Below are 15,090 nucleotides of genomic sequence, written 5' to 3' on the forward strand. Positions count from 1 at the left end.
TGTAATTTTGCATCTATCTGTCTTCTTGCCATCCTTCCCAGCTTCCAGCAACCATTACTCTCTGCTTCTATGGGAACAATTTATTTTTTAGTTTCCACATATGAGTGAGAACATGCAATGTACTTCCTTCTGTGCCTGGTTTATCTCACTTCACATACATCCTCCAGATTCATCCAGGTTGCCTTGAACATCAAAGTATTATTCTTTTTAATGGCTGAATAGTGTTCTACTGTGTGTGTGTGTGTGTGTGTGTGTGTATACAAACAAACAAACAAACAAAAATAATAATTTACATGTTTTCTTCTATTCTATAGGTTGTCTTTTCACTCTGTTGATTATTTTCATCTACATAAAAAAGGTTTTTAGCTTCATACAGTACCATTTGTTTACTTTTGCTTTTGTTGTCTGCCCATTTGACAAAGTTTGTGTTTTAATCACTATATTCTTTTTTAAAAAATCATTAAATTTATTTATTTATTTTAATTTGTAATAGGGCATGTGTACTCATCAGAGAGGGAATGGGGGGAGAGGAAGAGTGAGTAAGCTGTCAGGTGCAGAACTCGAACTGCAGTTGGCCATGTGGGAGTCCAGTGCCTTAACCACCACATCACCTGATGGTCCCATTCACTGCAGTGTTAATTTGCTTTTCTAAGATTACTAACGTGGTTGAGCAACTTCCATGTATTTACTGACCATCAGTATTTCTTCTGTGTAATGCCCATTCATAATTATTGCCAATTTTCCTATTGAAATTTTTTTCTGCTATTTAATTGTAGTCGTTTCTTATAGATTTCAGAAACTTATCCTCCATTTTATATATGGCAAATATCTTGTCTCAGTTTGTGGCTTGTTATTTTATTCACTAAATAGTATCTCTTAATGAACAAAACTTCACAATTTTAATCTTTTTATGTAATGCATCTTTTGGATCGACTAAATAAACTGTCCTCTACTCTAAGATGACGAGGGCCCATTCTATTTTGCCTCCAAAAGCTTTAACATTTCACCCTTCTCATTTAAATTCTTGAACCATTTTGAATTTAGTTTTGTATGTGTAAGATAGAAATTGTCCCTCTCTCTTGCTCAAAGACACAGGCAATTATTGAAAAGTCCATCTATTTTCCACAGGTTCTACAATGACACCTCTACTGTATATAATGAGCTGATACACACGTGGTCTATTTCTGGGCTCTTCATTCCATTCCATCAGCCTTTTTGTGTACCCTTGTGTCACTACTAGGGTATTAATTACCACAGAGTTTTAAGAAATGTTTGATATCTGGTATAGCAAGCTTCTACAACACATCCTTTTTCTTTAGTTATATCTTGGCTCTTTCTTTGACTTTTCCATTTCAATTTCAGCATCAACTTGTCAGGTACTATGTAAAACCCTGTTGGGATTTTAAAAGTGTATTCAATCTTTCTCAAATCATTTTGGAGTGAAATAACCTTTCTAAGACATTGAATCTTTCTTGTTTTAAAAATTATTAATTTCATTTTATTTATTATTATTATTATTTTTTACCATTTTGCTATAGGATATGTACATTCACCAGAGAGAGGTAGAAAGAGACAGACAGAGTAAGAAAGTAAGCCACCAAGTTCAGGACTTGAACGGTGGTCAGCCACATGGGAGGGAGTCCAGTGCCCTAACCACCATGCCACCTGTTGGTTGCAGATGTTGAATCTTTCTATTCATGAATATGGACATGATTTTCCTTCATCTATTGATGACCATATGAGTTTTCCCTTTCAGTATGTTAATGTATAAGTTGTATTAATAACATTTCTAGAATTATCAACCTTGTATTACTGAAATCAACCTAACTTAGTTATGAATTCTATTTTTATATATTTGCTTACTATTTTGTTTAATTTTTTTTCTTTTTTTTTTTTCCTTTTTTGCCATAGGGCTCATGCACTTCCTGGAGAGAGACAGAGAAAGGGAAAGTAAGAAATCACACCCCAGGGGGGATGATCTTGCGACAATACCTTCTCCTTCATTCTCCTCCTGGGATTTTGAGCACACTCTCATACACATCCAGGGGGATTTTGAAACCACTAGATCTGGGACTCAAACTGTGGTCAGCCATGTGAGAATCCAGCATCTTAACCATCTCATCACCTGCTGGCCCTAATTGTTTAAGATTTTTGTACCTACATTAACGAGTGACAATGGGTGATACGACTTCTTTAAGTTGCCAAAGCATATGTGTGCTCACCAGAGAGAGACACAGAGACAGGGAGGAGAAGAGAACACCCTCCAAAGGGGCATTGTCACACTGCAATCCCTTCTTCTCCATTTGTCCATCCTATTGGGATTTGGGTCATGTACATACACATGCCTGGCAGGTTTTACAACCCTCTAGAGCCAGGATTCAAACTGTAGCTGAATATGTGATCTGGTCATATGTGATCTGGCTCCATTACCCAGGAGGCTATAGGTTCAGCCCAATTTCTTACTTTCACTTACCACATGCTATAAGTCTAGCATATAGTAGGCAAGAAACACACTTGTGAGTTTCTGACAATCAATCAATAAACCAAAGAAATACTAAAGTAATGAAATTATGTTGAAAACCATAACAAAAACTTCAAGTCTCATAAAATTTTCATTATTAAATACCTTTTATTCTAAGTAAACATATAACTGATTCATCCATGGACCCTTTATTAGGAAATTCTTACTATAAAATAGTTTTTCTATCCTCCCTAGTAGAGAAATGTCTGTTAGGCATACTACTCCCAGCCAATTTCTGTTTGTGTATTTTACCTAAAAACAAAAACCACAACAAAAATACTGCAGATATTGAATCATTTAGAGAGGAAAAAAATGGTATCTGTGATTTACTTTGAAATACATCAAAAATAAAATAGACTGATGGTGGTAAAAAGGACGAAGAGATGGGCAAATATGTGATAAAGCAATCACAGTAAAATGTTACTGGTAGAATCTAAATGGAACTATAGCAGTGTTTGCTGTAAGACAATTTCAAATTTCCCTAATGCTTAAGGATTTTATAATAAGATATTGGGAAAAATATAATCTAGCAAAAAAAAAAGACTAAAACAAAAATATTTATATTATACATACAGCAAAAGTTATTACATTATATAAAGAGTTCATTCCAACTTATGAGAAAAACCTCAACGCCTCTACAAAAGATCTTAGCAAAACATGAACAGGAAATAAACCCATAGGAAAAAACTCAGTTATCTCTCACCAAAGAAATTAAAACTGAAGCAAGCCTGAAATATCATTTTATACCTACTTTATTAGCAAAATTAAAATACATGCATGACACACACACACACATGATTCTGGCAAGACTGTAGTGAAAATGGTACACCACATAAATATACAGCTTGCAGCATTCACTGTAAACAAGCACAGCCCTTTGGGGAATCAAACAATTCTTAAGTCATGGGGCTTGTTAGGTTCTTTGATCTGGTGGACCCAGTCCTTAGAATATAAACTCTATATCCTTCATGAGAAGCTCAAAGATGTTCATTGCAGTATTATCTACTAAAAGATTAAACTATGGTCAACCTAAATGGCCATGAAGAGAAGATCTAGTAAATGATGGCATATCAGTATAATGGAATATGGTATAGCCCTTAAAAAATGGCAATAACAGAGCCAATTCCATGGCCTGGTGGTTAAGGAATCCCAGACCTGAGGCTTGAAAAGCCTGTTGGGTATGTATGCATGCCTGCCCAAAATTCCAACCAGATGGGGTAATGGAGGAGGGATTCTGGAGAGATCATGCCTAACTGGGAGATGCCTTCCTCCTCTCACATATTCTCTAGCAGCAGCAATAGTAATAATAATAATAATAATAATAATAATAAATAATAATAATATGGAGGCCAGCAGTGATACCACAGTAACAGAACATTCCATGATGCTGGGACCACATAGGAAGGTCCCAGGGCTTGTGTCCTGCGTCTTCCCTGTACATGCCAACCACACACATGCATGCCTGTTATACTTGTGACTAATGCTGCAGGTGGATTGTGGCATGTGGACGTTGTTGGGGTTGTCTCCTTTCTTGTCTTCCTCCCTCTCAGAAAATAGTTTTCTTAAATGACAATAATGGAAACTTATGTGGAAATATGCAAAATTTTCATAACACAATCAAATGGAAAACTATTTATAATTGATTGTGAAACTATAAGAATAAATGAAATGTGCATTGGCACTGTGAAGAAACATGAATAATTAATGAAAATGACATGTTACCATATAAGGGGATCGTGGCTGCTTCTTTTTCTACAGTTTTCTTTAATCTTGCCGATACATCTTTCAATTAAAATTAAATAATTAAAAAGCCTGTTTCAAGACTGTCTACTCACAGTGCTGAGTTTGCTGCAAACGATGAGTATCCGGCGCTCGTAGAGCATACTGGCGTACAGATGCAACATGTTGTTCACATCCACGGCCACAAAATATTCTGTCAGATTTCTCTAGGAAAAAGAAAGCAAGGTTTGTTGCTGTTTTGTCTGTTCTTATAACAAGCAGTATCTAATAAAAGTAGGAGAAGCTGAAAATAATCAAAAGTACTCTCTCTTCTTCCCCCATCCTATTCTTTCTACCTGAGACCAAATCCCACCCATGTGTAAAATCATGAAATGGCAAGTTGGAAGAGACCTGGAGATGAAGCAGGCTGAGCAATCACATCTATATGTGGTGATCATGGTTTACAATGTCAAGTCTACACAGTGCGGTGTGCTCTCATGTCAGTTCCGGAAGGGGAACAGGACAGAAATTCTTCATTCTTACGATGTAGAAAACCAAGGCTCAGAGAGATCTGCCAAGATCAAAGAGCAATGGAGACAAGACTGCAGCTCAGATGTTTGGACCCCGGATCCTACTCTGGATTCTTGATGAGTAAGTCTAGAAAAAGAAAGTACTCAGGGACCCAAATGCTTCTGGCAGAGAGGTGTTTGTGCGCAGTCCCTCCCACCCGTGAAGGTCAGGTGTGCTCCTCCCCTGCCATCACTACTGCGGCTCACCTCCTCCACAGTTTACATTCTTTCAAATGGCTCAGCTGGAATTAAAGTAATTTTGAAGATTTATAATTTTTAGGTATTTCACTCAAAAGGAAATAAAAAAATAATCAAAGACAAACAGCAGCAAGTTGTGACAAAGCAGTGTTTCAACGGGCTTTCTTCTATAGCCTGGACTTCATTTTTTTAATTAGTACTGTAGATTGGTACTCTTCAGATTTCAGAAAAAATGGAATGTGTTTCATTTCTACAACCCTTTCTATACCCACCTGACTTTAATAATACACATGAATATGCTAATTTCTTCAATGTTACAGGTTTTCAATGCCACACAATATAATCCTCTGAAATGCAGTGGACTGGGGTGAGAAGGAAGGCTACTGCCAGGGGCTGCAGTTTATAATGATTAAAGATCTGTAACCCATAAATTGAAGTAAACCAAGTAGATTTTTACATGCAAAATAGCATAAAGTGCTTCTCAACAATATTATGGGTTGGGAATAAGAATGAGCACTTATCTTATGATTTATTATTGTTTGCCTGGAGTACAGGTTAACTATCAACCTTTAAAAATAACGACTAAGTGAATTAATAGCTCCATATACTGACTACCTATCAAGTGCCAGGCACTGTATTAGACACTTCACATGCATAATTTTATGCAGTGTTCACAAAATCCAATGAGGCATTATTCATCTCAGTATACAGAAAAAATTCAAGTCTAGGAGAGATTCAGTAAGCGGCAGAATCAGATGTGACTTCATAGGCTATGTGCTTTCTCTTATACTACACTGTCCCTGTCAAATGCTTTTAAAGTACTACCAGTACAGGGCTTTATCTATATTATTTCACTTAATCTTGAGGCCACTCCTTTCATCTAAGTATCATTATCCCTATGTAAAATGAGGAAACAGAGGCACAGAGAAGTGATGTAAGACAAGATTCAGTCCTGGGTAGGTCTGTCCTTAACCTGTGTTCTTTTCCTATGTCACTCGAAATCATAGATAGAAATCATATTTGAAAAAGGAAAGGAACAAAACAGGATTAAACTATGCCCAAAGAAAGAGACTTGTCTTGTTAAAAATTGTTACCCTACTACTGAGCGATCCTTATGTGCCGCTGATGGGTACTTTACTGTGTTCTCTCTAATCCTCTCAATGACCCTGAGACAGACATTGCCTTCTCCATTTTCTGTAAGAATACACAGGCTCAGGAAGGTTCAGTAATCTTCTAAAGGTCACCCAGCTAGAAAGGGCAGAGCCAAGTTTCAAAACCAGATTTTATAAATCCAAAATTCATGCTCTCACCACCATACCGACTTGCCTCTTAAGCGTGCGGAAAACAAGATGAACGTGAAAGGCAGACTGAATTAGGCAACAAGCGGATCTGGCCCGATGGACTGAGGAACGCTGAGCTAATGATGTTAGGGTGGGGTCTGTTCTGGAGACAGTGCCATGGCAGCACTCTTCTTGCAAACAAAAATACGAGGCCCTCGGCTGAGCGCTTCGGTAAAAGCTTAACTGCTGATGAATTACATGAATTTTTCTTTTAGAAGAGGATGGAAGTAAAAAGAAAATAGAAATGAGGAGCTTAAAGAAGGCCAGAAAGCCCATTAGCACTTTTGACAGATCCAAAGATAACTCTGAAGCCACCAAAACGTGGCCTCAAGAGTCTGCCAAGAAGCTTCACGCTGGGTGGAAATATGTTACACAGCTTGCCGTCCAAATAGGGAGACACAGCGTCAGAGACAAATCCTGCGCCTTATTTTGGTGGGAGAAAAAAAATTTCAAAGGTACTTGTGCGGATGGGGAAGGGAACAGTTCTGAAATAAAAACAACGCTTGACTGTAGCATGCCTCCCAGCCCCAATCAGGTTTGGAGGGGCTCAGGTGCTTATTCCAAAAACTCTACACAGGTATGTTAAAAATATGTAACATTTAGCCAAATTCTCTCTAAACTGTCATGTACTTTTTTTGGTATTTCTCATCCCATCTGTGCTGATTACCAAGATATTTGTGTCTAAACAGAAGCTGTCTTTCTTATCTGCTTCCTCCCCTGCCTCTTTCCTTCTGGGATGCCACCCGCCTGAGCGGGTGCGAGTGGGTGTGAGTGCCAACAGCCCTGGGAACCTCGCTCAGCCGTGGGGGCACGTGTGGGGCAGGAAGGCCTTGGGAGCAGCTGGAGAGAGCACTCACAGTTCCCATCATGCCTCCGTGCTGAACAGCCCTCGGAGACAGGGATCTTCCCTGCCCCAGTAGTTCAAGTTTCACCAAACCTTAATTTCTCAGATCTGGGATGCCTTTCAGTCTCAGGCCTTTATTCTAGCTGTTTCTTTGGCCTAGAATGCTCTTCTCTTCCCTGGGGATATCCACCTACTTTTCAAGACCCAACTCGAAAGTCACCTCCTCCTGGAAGACTTCTTTGACTCCTCATTTGTCAAGCTCCCTTTTGTGCCTTGATGGCTATCTTCTGATATGGGTATGATTTTGCCACCAGACCAAGGTTCCTTTGGTCACATATGGCATCATCTGGCTGTTTGATGAAAGAAGGAATCAATGTGGTGGACAAAATGTAGGTGTAATGCGGAACACACCAGCCTGGGAAGAGAACGGTGTGCTATATTAGGAAGAATATGGCATTTGACGTTAGAAGCTGGCTCTGAATCAAAGTGATCAGTTACTTGGTAATGGTAATGCACACTGGAGGCTGCACAGAGTCAGGTGAAATAGCTGGTGGTATGAAGTAAGGGAGTAGCTTTTCAAGGTACCTGTGAATACATGTATTAAAAATGTAAATAAATCAGTGGTTTGATCATCAGATAATCAGAGGAAGGGAGGTGTGTACACAGAAGTTGGGGTTCATTTCACAACCAGATCAATTGTATTTCTCCAAATGGTGCAGAAGTGCAGTTTCCTTGGTTAAGACTGCAGTGGACACACATTGTCAACCTGGTTATAAAGGATATGAGGTAAGCCACTCCCTTATAGCACTTTGCTTCGATGGACCAAGTCTCCAAATCTCCCATTTCTGTTTCTATAATCAGGCAGTCAACACACATTTACTTAACTCCTACCGGTGCCTAGCACCATCTGGGAGCTGGGTCTGTGGAGCTAAATTAAACATGATCTCCATTTTCCAGGAGCTTAGTCTGCAAATAAGAAGCATGAACCCTAGAAACCCAGGGTCAGATGGCTGAAAAGAGAAGGCTCACTCCTTTCAGTGACAGGGAAGAAAGGCTTGGAAGACATTTGGTCTGGGCCTCTCAGTAAGGGTTCAGTCAGTGGATGGGGGAGAATCATGTTCCAGGCAGGGGCAAAGGCAAGGAGGTGAGAGGAGCTGCAAGCAGGTGAGGGGAGTGAAGGGCAGGTGCAGGGCAGTGGGAGAAGTGAGGCAGGGGACTGGGTTGGATCCCATGGGAGCCCAGATTTTACATCAAGGTAACAGAAGCTACTGAAGGATCATGACAAGATCATATTTATGTCTCACAAAGAACTTCCTAGAGGCCCTGGGGAAAATGGAATGGAGAAGGCAAACAGGAGGCAAGGTGATCAATTAGCAAGCTGTTGCTATGTTCTGGGAAAAAGGTGATTAAAATATCTAAAAAAACAATTCAAGCAAAAGCTTTGGATATGAATGTAACAGGTATCTGTAAGTCAAATCACAGGGCCTGACAACGAATCAGACTTGGGGAGGAAAGGAAGGAGGGAAGAAAAATCTCAAATGACTCCTGGAATCCCAGGTTACTGTGTACCATACTTGTTTTCTACTTGCCTAGTTTTCCCAAAGACAGTTCATTCGTTTAATGAAGGATAAATCCTCTTTCTGAAGTATTATTCCAGTCACACATGGTGCCCCTGGCCAGCTAGTCCTAGTTTTCAAATACAATGCCACCATGGGTGAATCAAAGCACCCTCACCCCCAATCCCACCCCATTAATTCCCTACCAGTTACTTCATGTGACTCATCCTCGTGGAAAGGAGAACCTTGCTTTGAGGACTGCTTCCCAGTTTCTGTGCTCAGAAGTATCGATTTTCTCAGGGAGGCAGGACATTCTTTTCCTACCTGTCACTTCACCTATACACACCATCATGCCTGCATGAGTACTGCTTAACCACCTAGCGTTTATTCCAGCCTCACTCCGGAGGGCTGGGTGGCAGGGACCAAAAGCTGCAATTTAAGGGCTCAAAGTATATTTGATTAGCAGGCACAGAGCAGCCTGGAAGTTGAGTTTCAGAAGAGGGAGACACCACACAAGCTCCTAAGACTTGAGTTTCTCATCTCTACAAAGAAATGCTGGTAAGGTGTCCGCTAGCACTAACCCTCTGTGGCTCCTAATCCAGACAAAGAGAAAGGGGATGGCACCTGGCAAAGCTCTACTCTCCCCAGGAGAAGCCTCATAATGGCTTCTTTCTCCCTTCTAGCTGTCCCTGCTGGCTCCTGCGCCAATCCAGGTGGCTGGGGACTTCAGACTCACTGTGATCCATGCCTGAGGTGATGAAGCAGGTGGGGGTGCCTATGGTGGTGGTGATGAGGGTTGGAATGGGTCGGGGATATTGTAGGGCTTAGAGAGAAAGCGTCTTAGGTTCAATACCTTAGGGGAATGAGATAATCCTCAAACCAAAGAACCGACTCTAAGCTGGGTACTCCTTGGAGCCTTCTAAACAGATGCTAGTCCGCCCCACTGTCTGTCATTTCATTAGTCTTTGTGACTTTCCACTTCACACAGGGTACAGACAATGAGGACTTACTGTACTAGGTCTGCAGGAGGCGTCCAAGGCACAAGACTTGACTTTTGCCAATGGGTCTTGTTTCTTGAAATAACTCCTATTCAAATTATTTTACAGTAATATAAATTTTTAAAATTCTCACTTGATTTTTCCATAAAGAAGAATTTAGGTTACTTTCATTATATGTAATTCTTAAAAGGGAATCATAAATTCAGATTCTAAAATAGTCTGAGAAAGAATCCCACACCCTCATATAAGCAGCCGAGTTTGAGAAGTATATTATAGGATAGACAGCAGAGTTTACCCAGAGGTCAGCTTTTATCCCTCTGCGTGAATGAAAAAGCTATTAGAATAAACAATTACCTGACAGCTCTTAAGAGCAACAATGGAATTCTCTGTAATCTCAGTACTTGATAATAGGTCTTCTACTACCACCTCAACTTTGTTTGTTTTTGGAAGTCAAGATGAGTTCATAAATCTTTACTATATCACAGTGAATCTTCTAACAAAGGAGAGTCTGGGCAATGTCATGCGTAACTGTCGGTTCAAAATGCTTTCTCTGCATCATCAACCACTTGGTATGACACTGACCAGATAATTAAGATAGGTTTGTTTAATATTCCAAATGAGGGTCTATATGATTATCCATTAATCAAAAGTAAACTTCAAAACCTGGCTGGTAAGAAAAAAATACATTATACAGCTAGTTTACAATGAAATTATTACTACATACCTGTTCGTGATCTGTGACTTTTTTTTAAATGCAGGTCAGCTGTTTAAAATTTATAAAGATTTATGCTCATTTAATTACTGCCTGCATAAAATTCACTCCTACATGTGTTATCTTGACAGAGAAAACCCTGATGAGCAATTACATACTGATAGTTTTTCAGTGAAAAAAAAAAAGAAAATATTTTTACAAAGAAATTATAGAAATAATGAGAATAAACTTCAACAGTGATCTGAAAGTGAAAAGAATTAATATTTCACATTTGCTTTCTGCTAATGTCTTGCAGACAAATTGGCCCAAAGGCCAGCTGAAAGGAACTGATCTTTTTACCCTCTTCTGAGGAAGGCTGCACTGTTGTTCATTCACTCAGTCAGTCATTAATTCCATGACAGATATTGTGCCTCCTTAATGTTCTAGGTTTAATGTTAACTACAGAGATGTAGGACTGAAAAAAAAATGCTGACCCCCATCCTTACGGAAGGAGAGATGATATTAACAAAATTTTCACACAATTAACTATGTACATTACATTTATAGTGAACAATTTCTTTTCTTTTTTAATTTTTGCTGTAGGGTACATGCATTCATTGGAGAGGGACAGAGAGAGAGAGGGAAAGTAAAAAATCAATACCCTGGGGAGATGGCCGAACCACAATCCCTTCTCCTCCATTCTCTTCTCAGAATTTTGTTGGGCATACATGCACCCGTGCCCAGCATGTTTTTTAAGGCTTTGGGTCCAAGACTCAAACTGCACAGTCAATGATGTGGGATCTGGTGGCCTTAACTAAAACATCACCAGCTGTCCTGTGAGTGACTTCTTAGATGGATACTGGAAGCAGAGGCAGCCCAAACGCAGTGGCATCTTAACACTTACATCAGACACACCCAGGTGTGAGTCCTGGTTTTAGCGTTTACTGGTTGGGCAAATTACTTCATGTCTCTGGGCTTCATTTCTTCTTCAGAAACAGGGATAACGACTATACCATAAGGTTATTGTAAAAAATGCACAAAATAACGAATAGTGCCTGATCTGACCCACAGTGGGTGGTAATAAATACTATTTAATAAATATCTTCCTCACTTTCTTACATTAACCCTTCTCTGAAGTTGTCCTGGAGAGCATGATTTATCTGCAGACAGAATATTATTGCATTCTAATCGCAAAGTCCGTTTTTCCTTTTTGTCACTTATTCTCCTAAATTCAATGTGTTCCTTAGGAGAGATAGTCAATAATGTTTATAGAATACCTCCTATATTAAAGGTCATGGAGCCCTGTACTCCATCCACCACCAGTTCCAGGCTTTGGAAATTCTGGGGTCAATAGGGCCTGCTAAGAGCCTTTTGTGGCTTCATGAAATATACACACCATGAAAGGAAAACATTTGAACTCCCCAACCAAGGATGTCAGCAAAAACCTAGAACAGACATATTCCAGGGAGTAATGCTCCCTAGTCCTCAGCCACAATTTAGACCTCAAGATACGTTAAGACTAAAATCTGATGAAAGCTACAGAAAGGAGAAAAAGGGAAGGGTCACTGAAGTAAGCATCTTATTGCACCAGGAGTCACCCTTGAACTTACATTTAGTAATACTTCATTTGTGCCTCACGTTTTCCTTTATTAGACAAGGCCACTGAGGCTCAAAGGGTATAAGTAAGTAGCCCAAGGTCCCAGAGTGCTGGAGCCCAGTGTCTGGCTGTCTCCAGATTCATGTTCTTCATATCTAGTAGGCTGTCTTGTTATAACAATCCCATGGTTATTGCTTGTTTCAATTTGCAATGCAGCAATTTAGTCATTTTAAATTAATCCTTGAAAAATCACCAAGAGATTAAAATGCAAATTTCAACATGGCTAGAGCTAAATAGTAATTCTATGTCAAAAATCACACAAATTGGTCCTACAAAAGTTCAGCTTCTCCTTAGAGGAAAAGCTTGGCTGCTTCATTTTGTACTAGAGATATGAAAAATCAGTTCTTTTCCTCTTTCTTTCCTCATGAATATCACAAGTCATCTCTAGGGAGTCAAGGGGCATAATGGAAACGAAACCTCCCAAACCTGGACAGCAAATGCCCGCGTAGGAGCAGACTGGGGCCAGCAACCTTAAGTCTGAGCTCCAGGTTCCCCACATGTGAAATGGGGCTCCTGCCTACCTCTCAGAGTAGCAGTGAGAACTAAAATGGAATCAGTGTGTTAGGAGCCTGGCAGATTGGTATTACTGGTGTGCAAAGTAAGATTTAGGGGACAATGGGTCACACACAGGGGATAGGTTTATTAGTGGCAAAACCAGCAGAAAGGATGTAAGTTTTTAAAATGGTAGAGGTGGCACATAATGCAGACAAACTGGAGGTAAGGTTATGAAAAGGAAAGAAAGAAAATTTCCAATCTCTCTAATTGTGGTTTTGAAAATGAAGAAATTATCAGAACTTTCAGGTGCCTTAAAATTAATTCTTAATGAATTCTCGATCCTTTAAATAAAGAATAAGTTGGAGATGGCTACTGAACTTGAGCTGTGAAATATTGCTTTTATTGACAAAAAATATGAAGATTTTCTGCTGAGACTCCTCCCTCCAGATTCATTTCTAGTGGGAAAGGCACAAACCCAGGCCCATCCTGAGATGGCTACTGAACTACAGTTGTGAAATATTGCTTTCACTGACAAAATGAAAGAAGATTTTCTGCTGAGACTCCTCCCTCCAGATTCATTTCCAGTGGTCTCCATGCACTGAGTGTCTAGACATGTCCAAGTGAACAATATCCAAACATCTGAATATGATTAGGGACAGAATATTCCTCAATTCCCATTGAATCTGATGCACAAAGAGTGAAAAACATAACAGAAGACAGATTGCAGATCACCTCCTCCTGCACGCCTCTGAACACTCAGATTGAACTTCAAGAATTAGGAAGAAACGCACAATCCATCAGATAATCAGAAATCACTGCAGGGTCAAAAGAAATATGGGAAAGCAAGAAAATACCTCTCCTCCAAGGAAAAATAATAATTCCTCTTCATCCTCAGACTGTACAATGGAACTCACAGAAATGTCAGATAAAGAATTTAGAATATTCATAGTGACAAAGCTAACAGAGATGGAAGAGAAGACAATGAACTGTAGAAGAGGCAGGAGAAAGAAGTCAACAAGTACCAGGAGGTGAGGAAATTCTTGCAAGATTTGAAAGAGGAAATACATACTATAAAAAAGGAATCAAATGCAACTGTTAGAGATGGAGGCTATAATACAGAAGTCAAAGCCTCTCTTGAAAGTATTAAAAGCAGACTAGATCGTACAGAAAATCGAATCTCAGATGTAGAAGACAGAATCACTGGCCTAGAAAAATCCACCACAAGACTGAGAAACTACCCCCCAAAATGAGAATAATATACGAGAAATACTAGATACCATCAAACATCCAAACATTTGGATAACTGGTATCCTAGAAGGCAAAGAGACTCAAACGGGCATTGATAATCTATTCCATGAAATTCTGGAAGAAAACTTTCCAAACCTAGCGAGGCATTAAAAGATCCAGTCCCAAGAAATACAAAGGACCCCAAATAGAATTAACCCAAGATCTTCTCCAAGACACATGATAGCCAGATTGACCAAAATCACAGACAAAGACAAGATACTAAGGTTGGCAAGAGAGAAACATCAAGTTACCTACAAAGGATATCCCATCAGGCTAGCAGTGGACCTCTTATCGGAAACAATGAGAGAAAGGAAAGAATGGGAAAATGTATTCAAAGTGTTAAGGGAAAAGCAATTTCAACCGAGAATTCTGTACCTGTCAAGATTATCCTTCATATGGGAAGAAAAGACAAGAACATTCTCAGATAAACAAAACCTGAAAGAATTTACCAGCACCAGACCAGATCTCCAAGAAGTTCTAAAGGGAGTGCTAATACCAGGAAAATTAAATACAGACACACAGAAATAAGAGTTCAAAAACTAAGAAAATGGCCAATTTAATTGTAGGGACAAGTCTGGAATTGAGTATTATATCCCAGAATTTAATTGGGAAGATCAGACCACAACAGAAGATAGATTAAGTATATGGGACTGATCTGGTGAAATAGACTCATGACTTTTTACTAAAACATTGCTGATTTTCTTCTAGGCTTTGTTTTGCGGTTTTAAGGATTTTTGTCTACTCTTGAGCTATCGATAGGTTCATGTATCTACTATTTGAACAGATGCCTAACCTGTTTCTTGGCTTTAAGTTTTAAGCATTTCTCTTAGCATTTCTTTGATTTTGATTTATTAAAGCTAAAATTGCTTTTCTTGAAATTAAAAAAATATATTTAACAATACCTATTTAATGACCATAGTAAGTTATATAGCATCAGCTAGGTGCTACTTTATAGTATATTCATGCTACTCAGAACTTCATGCCTAGAGTCAGACATGTATTCACAGGTATGTATATATCAGCTGAACTTGCTATTGAAAGTAGTTAGATTATTTAAGAAGTTTTGTGAATCAACAAAATGTGGGGAAAAAGAAATGTAAAACAACTGGAGACACCAGAGATAGCGTGGGAGGACAATGCGAAATGGCAGAGGGTGAGAAATAAAGGGAAAATATATTTATTCATACACACACATATATATATGAAACTAGATAT

At 39.2% G+C, this 15,090-nt stretch overlaps 1 protein-coding gene across 1 annotated transcript in view; it reads right to left on the reverse strand.

Annotated features, from left to right (window-relative positions):
• Window positions 1-15,090, reverse strand: part of DENND1A (DENN domain containing 1A) — a 536,048-nt gene that overhangs the window by 273,542 nt on the left and 247,416 nt on the right. Inside the window, exon 9 of the mRNA XM_027775610.1 lies at window positions 4,357-4,467. Within this exon, the coding sequence (XP_027631411.1) occupies window positions 4,357-4,467 (111 nt within the window). The remainder of the gene's footprint in view (window positions 1-4,356; window positions 4,468-15,090) is intronic.

This window comes from Tupaia chinensis, unplaced genomic scaffold (genome assembly GCF_000334495.1).
Source record: "Tupaia chinensis unplaced genomic scaffold, TupChi_1.0 Scaffold000575_1, whole genome shotgun sequence".
Classification (NCBI taxonomy): domain Eukaryota; kingdom Metazoa; phylum Chordata; class Mammalia; order Scandentia; family Tupaiidae; genus Tupaia; species Tupaia belangeri.